Below are 10,543 nucleotides of genomic sequence, written 5' to 3'. Positions count from 1 at the left end.
AAAGTTATTATACATATATATATAATTAACAAAATAAACATAATACATATATGTTAATATGTATTATATTGAGTATTTGTTCCTCAGGTTTTTTTTTTTGTGGGTGGAGATATCAAAGGTACAATCACTTTATTCAAGAATAGAGTAATTGGACTGATGGCAATCCTTTTGATCGGTTTGTATCAAATATACAAGAAAAGTGATCGAGAACAAAATAAAAATGAAGCGTCGATCCCTTAAAAAAATGGAAAAAATATAAACAAAGAAGAGACAATTCGTCCAAATTATATAAAGGCATTTAGTTTCGACCTTTGAGTGTTCGGGGCCCACGTGGAGAAGACGTGGGCCGCGCTGCTCCCCTGTATGACCCTCGGTATGACGTCAGCCCCTCCATACGCACACGTGTATGGATCCCACGCCTCAGTGATGTAACCACGGTTTGCCCTCGGAGGTCTTCAGGGGTGATTCGGTCGAGCTTGGAAAGGGGCCCACACGATAGTCCAAATATCTGGCGGATGCCACAGAGACGATGAAGATTTGGGAGTTCGATCCAAGACAGCGACTATACTTCATTCGAGTGAGCACGGCTTCCGCCGCTTCTCGTGGGACCCGCTTTTCTGCCATGTTAGCTAGCGGAAACAACCCCGAACCCCAGATGACCTTGGACAGCTGATCTGCATCTAACCCCTGGAGAACTCCGTCGATGTCCTCCTCCCTTGGGACAGGTTGTAAACCCAACGGAAGAAGAAGAAGAAGCGACAGAAGAGATGGCTCAAGCTCTCCGCCTCCTCTCTCCTCCCACGCCCTCCCCCTCTCTCACCAAATTGTCTTCTCTCCCCTTCCCACCCCGCCCCCTTCCCTGCCTCCCCTGTCCCCGCCGCTACGCCCTCCGCGCCGCCGCCTCGTCTCCTCACCCGGATCTCGACCTCCTCCCCTTCGACGGCGATGCCGGCGGGCCGGCCACCACCTCCATCGACGTGGACTCCGTCACCGAAGCGGAGCTCAAGGAGAACGGGTTCCGGAGCACCAGACGGACGAAGCTGGTGTGCACGATCGGCCCCGCCACCTGCGCCGCGGAGCAGCTGGAGGCCCTCGCCGTTAGCGGGATGAACGTGGCGCGGGTCAACATGTGCCACGGCACCCACGACTGGCACCGCGGGGTCATCCGCCAGGTCCGGCGGCTTAATGAGGAGAAGGGGTTCGCGGTGGCCGTGATGATGGACACCCAGGGCAGCGAGATTCACATGGGCGACCTCGGCGGCGCCGCCTCCGCCAAGGCTGAGGTGAGGTTCTTGGGTCAGCTACATTGAGGCCGCTTCCTTTTATAGGATTTGGATTATTTCCTTTTCCCGTTTTGGAGTTTAGACAAGGCATGGAACGAAATTAAGTTATGGGCATCGCAGGCTTTGGGAACTAAAGAGTTGAAATGCATCTTTGCAAGTTGACAGTGAAGAACTCTGTTGAAGCAAACCTAACTCGTATTCTTTTCCCCGTCTGTTTCCTCGGCAGTTCTGCTACAGCATGAGTGAATGTGTTATGTTTAAGTTCTTGCTTATTTTATATTCCAACAGTGATCGTTGCTTCTCTTAGTTCTTGCTTATTTTATGTTAGCGTGTAACTTTTATATGAATATTGCAATAAACAATATAATGTAGTCACTTGATTTTACCTGAATAGGATAACTTACTTTCTCTTTCTTTTTCTTCTAATTTTGAACTTTCCTATTGGTAGAGAACCTTCCTCCAACTTCATGTTTGTATGAATTTATTAATAATGAATTCCAAATAAGCATTTTACTTGTGTTTAATTCATATTAAAAAGACAAAAAATAACTAGATGAAGTATTGTAGAGAGGAAGTAATTAATGCAATTTGGCTACACGGTCAAATTTATTATCATATTCTGTATACCCCAACTTAAGTCAAGCATCGGCACAAGTTGTGCATTTTAGAACCTTGAATGCAATTTATATTACATTGTAGTTTTCCTACTTACAAGAAAATAGTGTAACTCTGAAACTAATGTTGGACCATTCTTGGGTACTTTAAGATCAGGTTTTTGCGCATATGTACTGCAAAATATACACAAAATATAGGTAATTGCATGTGTTCTCCAATAGATACTCTTTGAGTGACTGCAAACTGGATGTTTTGATGGTGAATGATATAGGCAACCTTGCCAAATTGTGAAATGTTGTTGCTAAATTTTCCTTAGTGATTAACGCTGAAGGTAAATGAACTTTTTTCACTCTTGATGGCTTGTAAACAGCAAAAAAGTTTGCAATATTAGGATTTAATGCTATGTGAAGGATGGGATTAGTTTCAATTGTTCAAATTGGATTTTGTTGTGTGAATGTCCACTAAGAATCAACTAGGTTTTGTTGGAAATCATCATGAGCAGCAGGAACCAATAAAAAATGGTTAAAATCATATTGAATTAGTTTGATCAGTTATGATGTCCAATTCTGGTAGATTTTATCAGAGTCTGTGGCCTAGTCTGGCTAGTTCACTGAAAGATGAAGGGGCTCCAGCATTGGTTTTTGATGGGCGGTTCTTGTAGACCTTGGATAGATATAAGAAAGTTAAAACCAGTGATTCTCTATTGGATAAAATTTCAATGTTAATCCTTAATATACAAAAAATGATATACTCTTCCAGTACCATTTTGTATATTTTGACTTTGACCCTTTCCTTATCTTATGTAATGAGGCAAAAGTTCTTGAATCTTAAAAGAAGTTTGTGTTAAGTCAATCACAAGTTTTTTTTCATATTATTCATTCAACTAAGAACTTGTGTTGCTTATATCTATTGTCATTCTTTTTTCATATTTTCTCTTTCCTTTTTTATTCTTTCTGTCATTATTGCATAGTCAGATTAGCATGTTTGGAATTAGCAAAGTTCATGATTTAAAAGTTGTAGAGTTCCAGATAATTGTGGGCATGATGAATTTAAGAAGAATGACACAATAGTTGAGCACCAACTCTCCCCCTCACTCCGCCTCTTCCTCTGTTTCTCTTTGAAGGTTTGATAAATATGTGAGCGATTACTGTTTGTACGATACATGAAGCAATCAATCTGAACTTTCTTGCATGTCAAGCGTATCCTCACTAACACTATCTTATCCAGGATGGTGAAATTTGGACATTTAGTGTGAGATCTTTCAACTCACCTCTTCCAGAACGGACCATCAGTGTGAACTATGATGGCTTTGCTGAAGGTTGAGGATTGAAAGCTCGTCATTATATATCTTTTTTTTCTGAAGGAATCTCTAAATTTCTTGTCAGGCAAAAGAACTGTTTTAGTTATCATTTGTTCTCTAAAGACTTCTTTCACCTAATGTAGATGTTAGAGTTGGTGATGAACTTCTTGTGGATGGAGGAATGGTCAGATTTGAGGTGATTGAGAAGATAGGGCCAGATGTAAAGTGTCGTTGCAATGATCCTGGGCTGCTGTTACCACGTGCTAATCTTACTTTTTGGCGAAATGATAGGCTCATTCGAGAACGGAACGCCATGCTCCCTACAATTTCTTCTAAGGTTGGTGCATCCTTAAGCACTAAATTAATGTGGTACCCTTTAAAAACTTCCAAAATCCAAGTATATGTAGATCCATCATGCACTTTATAATCAGGATTCTCTTATATTATTATTAAATTTTGAATTGTACTTTGACTGAAATCACTTGCTTTACAAATGCTGCAGATTGCAAATTTTATCTTCCTTCATTTTAATGTTAATGTCATTACTCAAACTTGACTTCTTGATGTAATGTGTACAAATTAGAATAACAATCTCAATTACTAGAAGGCATGTGCGGTATCAACCTTGTCTAAAGATACCGAATCCTTTTCTGGGACTAGGGAAGCACACATGAAATCTTTTCTATTTCTTGTCAATTATATCAGTCAATGTCTTTTTTTTGTGGGCTTTTTGTAATGACAAATGTCTTATTAATCTTTCTTTTCAAATTTCACTGTATGAGGCTTTTTCTGGAAAATTTCCCAGTCTCTGCCATGGGCTCGAATGATTATGTCATCAGCTGTTATGCAGAATTTGCACATTATTAGATTATCTCAATTTAGTAATAGTTTCCTTATGCTCCTTGATGGATTGCTATTTCCCAATGCTGTTTTGTATCTGATCTATACTATGTTAATTGCAACATCTAGTCTCATTCCAATAGAATATCAATATACAATGATTAATAATAAATGTTCTCTTGGTATTTGTTGTCTTCTAGTTTTGCTTTTGATACAATAATAAGTTATATTTATTAAATCAAGGAACATTATGCGATTTAATTTAGGCACAAAAATATATCTGATGAGATTTGCTGGTCTATAGTCTCTTGCTTGCAACTAGAATGTTGAAATAGGAATATCTATGGTAATGGGTAGCTAGAACTTTTATTTGTATTGAACTCTAATTGAATGTGAATAGCTATGTGTACGTTTACTGAATAATCCAACTGATCCGGAGGAATGAAAGAACAATTTGCTTTGTCAAATCCTATCATTAAACTGCACTTAATGCGCCCATGATTTTGATATATGCAGGATTGGCTTGATATTGATTTTGGGATCTCCGAGGGTGTAGATTTTATAGCAGTTTCCTTTGTCAAGTCTGCAGAAGTCATTAGTCACCTCAAAAGCTATATAGCTGCACGATGCCGTGATAAGTAATATAATATCCTTTTCTTTTTTCCTTTTTGTAAATTGGTTAATATTTTTCATTTTACAGACTGTGGAAATTTCCAGTTAACTTGTGTAGCTGATGATACAATATATATATACAGATGCATTTTATCTTATCAAGATGATCTGATACTTAATAACTTTTGGGCTGATTGGAGTAATATTCTTTAAACACCATGCTTGATCAGGTTCCGCATGTTTGTTTGCTCATATGCACAATTGTACTAAACTTTTTAAATTGTGATAAAATCCATTATTTTGAATCTACTATATTTGACTCTTGCAAAATGATATTGACATTGTTGTGGAAACTATATTTGCCCCTATAAATGAATTTACCCTCTTAATAGTTCAATAAATTAGAGGGGTATATTGGAAATTCGAAAAAAATAAAAATATTAAAATAGGCGGTTCCAATTCGAAATCGGTTTCGAAACCAAAACTGGAACCGGTTCAGTTCCTGCTCCAAATTTGACTGAACCGAGACTGTCGGTTCTGGAAATGGGCTAAGGACTAACTTTAAATCCAAGATTCTCAGACCATATGAAATGGTTGAACACAATCAAACTATTATTATGATAAACCAAAACTAGTATTAAACTCAAACCAAATCCTATTTAAGGTCTTCAAATTTTGAAGTTGATCAGTTAAAAATCATGGGCAAGTCCTACCACTTCATGGTCCATAAGCTTCTTTTCTTTAGCATCACTGATAAAAATATTCTAACAATACTGAAGTGGTGGTGGATTTTTTTTGTGTCATCGCTTGCCTTTGACAGCTCTCCTTCTCTTCTCTTCTCTTCTTTGTCGTGATCACAGGCGAAGGTGCTAGCTAGCGTAACTAGTAAAGATTTTGAAAGTTTATCATAAGGTCCTGGGTTCAAACATCGCCTTCGACACTTACTCGTTGCAAAAAGAAAAATATGAAAGTGTCGGTTTCACTGCTTGTTGATGATCTCATCTAATGAATAACTAGGGCTCCTAACTCATCATCTTCTGATGATATTTTGTTAGACAATTTTAGAATATTATTAATTTTTGAATCACTGGTTTTTCTAGTAAAGTCAACTATAGTGTACCATAAGTGTTATGAATGTTTTGGATGTTGATGATTTTATGTAGGGTTCTTGACTTTGATTTAAGTTGTCATCAACTTCCAGGAATATAAACTAGATATAACTGAATGTAACAATTTTTAGTACTTTGTTACATTTTTTTAGTTTTCTTTCCGTATGTGCACCCTCAAATTCCAAATAGGAGTGGCGACCAAGCCTTGCTACTGTCCTGTAACTTTGTCTCCCACCTCTTTCCATCAATAGTGAGGTGACAATAATGATTATGAGAAAACAATCAACAACCATATTGTTTACTTATTTAAAAAAATAGATTTATCATTTCCTTCTAAAATCTCCTTGTGAACATCTCTCTTGGCATGAGACCAGTTTTAACTGAAGCAAACCTGGCACATTCTATAGTTCAGTTGTATGTTGCTTCTTTTTTTTAAAAGATGAAAAAAAAATTGCAGTCTAGTCATTTTCTGAATAAATTTTACATGTATAAAAAAAAAATGGCGTACCCAGTACACAAAGCTCCTGCCAATGCGGGTCTGAGGAGAGTCAATGTATGCAGCCTTACCTTTAAATATTTAAAGAGGTTGTTTCCATGACTTCCCTGATTTCCCAGGTTGCAAAGGAGCAACCTTACTATTGTACCAAGGCCCGCCCTTTTTCTACTTGATTGTAGATTCACTCTTGGTTACATTCTTATGTCATAGCTAATGCTACATGTTCCAGGGAAATTATGGTGATTGCGAAGATTGAGAGTGTTGATTCCTTGAAAAATCTGGAAGGCATCATTCGTGCATCAGATGGAGCAATGGTAGCCAGAGGAGACATGGGTGCTCAAATTCCACTGGAAGAAGTGCCTTCAGCTCAGCTAAAAATTGTCAAGTTGTGCAGGCAGCTAAACAAGCCTGTAATTGTGGCTTCTCAGCTTCTGGAGTCTATGATTGAGTATCCTACACCAACTAGAGCTGAAGTTGCTGATGTTTCTGAGGCAGTTAGGCAGAGGGCTGATGCTCTGATGCTCTCAGGTGAGTCAGCTATGGGTCAATATCCAGAGAAGGCATTGGCTGTACTTAGAAGTGTAAGCCTACGCATTGAAAGGTGGTGGAGAGAGGAGAAGCGCTATGAGGCAATGGAGCTTCCAGATATTGCATCTTCTTTCTCTGACAAAATTTCAGAGGAAATATGTAATTCAGCTGCTAAAATGGGTAAGCATTTTCATGTTCACTTTTCCCCAATATATATCCAGTTATTGCTTTATTGACCTTTCCAAAATTCTGGCTGCTAATTATTACTTTTTACTTCAGTGCTTAGATACATAATCTTGCATATATTTTGGATTAATTTATTGATGCTAACTTTTTTTGGCTTTGAAAATTATTTGCACTTGGTTCCACACAACAACCGCAACAACAAGCTGTAATATTTTCAACTATTTGGTATTAACTATATGAATCTTTTGTGTTATTGAGCTTCATGAAAGGTTATATTCTTAACTTAAAAGTATTTAAAATTTTATTTATAGTTTCTAGTAGTCTTTTTTAGGTCTACCTCTACCTTTCCTTGAATCATTAACAATCATTGTTTTATCTTTTCTATCTGTAAATGATCTCTCAAACAACAATGTTAAATAATTCTTTCTCATTTTATCCTTTATCGACACTCTACCTAATTGTTCACAAATGAAATCATTCTTTTTCTTATCTACATGGATACATCTTGGTCTACGTCTTCGTTTATAAGACTTATAAATCCACTTGAGATGTAATATCTACCTGAAGGAAACTAACTATTTTTAAAATTATGAAATGATTTTTTTGTTCATCATTCCTTGATCTCTATCTCATACTGAACATCTCCTTTCAGCTATTATATTGATCTTTCTAGTTCTAGTTCTTAATTTGTAATGATCTATTTCACTTTTGGTTTACCACCTCTTTTTTCCCTTCAATTCTTTAGCTTTATAGGTCTTATTTGATCTTATCATGTTGGTATTGCTATCTTAGTACAAAATGAACTTAGTTTCGGGAAACAATTTAGAAAAGCGACCTATTACTAAATACCTATTTGCAGCTGTTCATCCTCACTAATGGTTATGACAGAAATTTCAAATGTATATTTGAAAGTACCGAATCTAGTTTCTTCGTGGCAGCTCAGAGAATCATGATAGGTTTCAGGATTAGCCATGATGTAATCTAGGGCAGTTAAGGCCACAACAACCTGAATAACATATTGGCTGAACATAATTAAAAATCAAGAAAAACAAAATATTAGAAAAGAGTACAATTGAAACAAGAAGCTTGTGTGAAAAAGAACATGTTTATTTCCCTTTTCCATTGGTCCAAGTCCATATTAACCTTTTTTATTTTTTTGAAATAAACCATATGGAAATTTGATCAGCGACAGTTATTCCTTTATATATACTCTGGTCTGTGGTAACCCATGCGACATTCCTTTAGTTCAATAGTCATTATTGGGCATGATGCTTGTTGGAAGATATTCCTTAATTGGTTAATACACCTCATTTGCAAGGATTGTGATGTTATTGACTTTCTTAGCCAAATTTTAAGTGCAACAGTTTGCCCTTTACAAGAGTGCTTGGTGCTTTAGTTTTGCTTCCCTTGTTTGTTAGTAGTTGCTGTTTATTTTTCCTGACCCAGTTAATTGTGAATTGCAGCTAACAACTTGGGAGTGGATGCACTCTTTGTCTTTACAAGGACAGGTCATATGGCCTCACTGCTTTCACGCTGCCGCCCTGATTGTCCGATCTTTGCATTTACATCCTCAACATCTATGAGAAGACGATTGAATCTTCAGTGGGGTCTTATACCCTTTCGACTTAGTTTCTCTGGTGACATGGAGAGCAATCTTAACCGCACCTTTTCTTTGCTCAAGGCCAGAGGAATGATAAAGTCTGGTGATCTAGTCATTGCATTGTCAGATATGTTGCAATCTATTCAGGTGATGAAAGTACCCTAGGAGGAAGTTTGCCTTTGATTGTATCCGCTTTATGAAAAGTTGCCTAAGCTTATGGCAAGCTTGGTGGATTTGTTGTCTGCTTTGCTGTATGTCATGCTATTCCTTTCCACTGTGCAGTTGCTGTTACCATGCCTTTATCAGTAGCGTCAAGTGCATAAGGTCAGTTGTGCAGGTTCTGTTTGTGTGTCGTCTGCTTATGATCTGGTTACATTGATCTGTTGAAATATAATATCATGAAGATCAAGAGCTTTATTTCACCTTGATCTGGGAAACAAATTCCTTGCAATTTTTTCTGAGATTTTGTTTCTAAATGTTTTACTCAATTTGTGTAATTACTTTTTTCTATATCCCTGATTTGTTATTATTTGTGCTCAAAACTGATGCAAGAGACACCAAGATTGATGCACTCTGAGGTCATCTTCAAGAATTTAGATTAAATTATCTACAGTTCCGAGTCAAGTTGGATTAATGTTTTTTTCTTTTATGTTTCTAAATCTTTGAATCAATTTGCAGCCTTGTTTCTACTTGCTATCACAGAATTTTTGCAAGGTCATTACCAGAGTTGTATTTTGAACTTTGAGCCTTGACTTCTGCTGCAAGTCAGATTAGGAACATTATTCCAGAATTGAAGTTTCAAATTACTTACATGATTTGTGATCATAAAAAATATAGGTTTTTCACTTTTCCTATTGTAGATCCTATATGAATGCTATAATTCTCTTGATGTAAAAGAGTGTGAACCAAGTTTCTCAAAACTTAGTGAAATATGGCTTCCTTTATTGAGTATTGTGTGATAACATATCTCTTTCATGCATGAGGTCAGTGGAGTAAACCAGCACTGTTTTTGTCTTTTAATTAATTGTTATGCTTTCTTGACTTTGAATACTTGCTATTCGACAGTAGAACCTCTACAAAGATCTTTTGTTCTGCATACATTATCTTTTTGCTCTCTTCAGCAAGCCATTGGAATCATATTTGGAATATTACTATTTTGTATTCACATGGAAAAGTCCACATCAGTCCAACAGCCTTTTGGCTCCAAATCTATCATTTCCACTCATCTTTTTCTTTGGAATACAGCTTCAGACATAACTGTCCTAACAACCAAAACTTTCATTGTATTGCTAAATTGTGGTCTGAAATCAAAATTCTAGCAATCACTCTTCTATTGCTAAACTCTTCAGCATACTTTTATTTCCATGCAAACCCACCTCTCCTCATAATCTGTAGCATCACTACATGTTTAATTCTTATGATACATGCAGCAGGTCTACTACAGCATATGAAATGCTGTTCATTTGAGTGTGCCATAGCCTAAAGGACTCCATGAAAAATATTTTTGCTGTAGGTAAGTCACCCTCCTGGAGTAGGGTGATTGGTTATAAATTTAAAGTACCTTTCATTAAAATTCAACCTTAAACAAATCCATGTTTTCATCACATGTCTATCAAAAATTTTTTCCAACATCGCAAGCATTGCAAAGTAAACATCCTTACCATGATTAATCTTTTTACTGTTCTAGCTGGATTTTTTCACTTCTACAAAATTCCATTGAGCACTATTGTTATTTGTCAATTCATTATTGAGCTTAGACCTCCAGAGAAGCCCACTTCTGCTCATGGTCTACATTGTACTAAATCTTACATGTACTCCATCAATCCTCCATGTCCTTTTTCCCCGTAGGAAGGTCCTCCTCCCATCCGGGTGTACAATACATGATGTGCTCCACTAGGTTACAGGCAAGTCACCTTGCTAGAGAACAAGCTGGTCCAAGGTGGTTGGTTGTAAGGTAAGGAGGTGCAACTGATT

At 37.0% G+C, this 10,543-nt stretch overlaps 1 protein-coding gene across 1 annotated transcript; it reads left to right on the top strand.

The window, feature by feature from the left end:
* Positions 1–669: 669 nt before the first annotated feature.
* On the top strand, positions 670–8,991 carry LOC135610815 (pyruvate kinase isozyme A, chloroplastic-like). The gene is made up of 6 exons (XM_065105775.1): positions 670–1,283; positions 3,126–3,216; positions 3,342–3,535; positions 4,555–4,676; positions 6,485–6,963; positions 8,433–8,991. The coding sequence occupies exons 1-6, from the start codon at positions 768–770 to the stop codon at positions 8,732–8,734; spliced, it is 1,704 nt and encodes a 567-aa protein (XP_064961847.1). The 5' UTR covers positions 670–767; the 3' UTR covers positions 8,735–8,991.
* The last annotated feature ends 1,552 nt before the right edge of the window (positions 8,992–10,543 follow it).

Source organism: Musa acuminata, chromosome BXJ2-4 (genome assembly GCF_036884655.1).
Source record: "Musa acuminata AAA Group cultivar baxijiao chromosome BXJ2-4, Cavendish_Baxijiao_AAA, whole genome shotgun sequence".
In the NCBI taxonomy this organism is placed as follows: Eukaryota; Viridiplantae; Streptophyta; class Magnoliopsida; order Zingiberales; family Musaceae; genus Musa; species Musa acuminata.
The sequence above is the reverse complement of the archived record's forward strand: the minus strand, read 5'-3'. Positions and strand labels throughout refer to the sequence as shown.

Coding starts and splice junctions, on each gene's coding strand:
- LOC135610815 (XM_065105775.1), top strand. CDS start 768: ATGGCTCAAGCTCTCCGCCTCCTCTCTCCTCCCACGCCCTCCCCCTCT. Junction 3,217..3,341: donor CTATGATGGCTTTGCTGAAG/GTTGAGGATTGA, acceptor CACCTAATGTAG/ATGTTAGAGTTGGTGATGAA. Junction 3,536..4,554: donor TCCCTACAATTTCTTCTAAG/GTTGGTGCATCC, acceptor TGATATATGCAG/GATTGGCTTGATATTGATTT.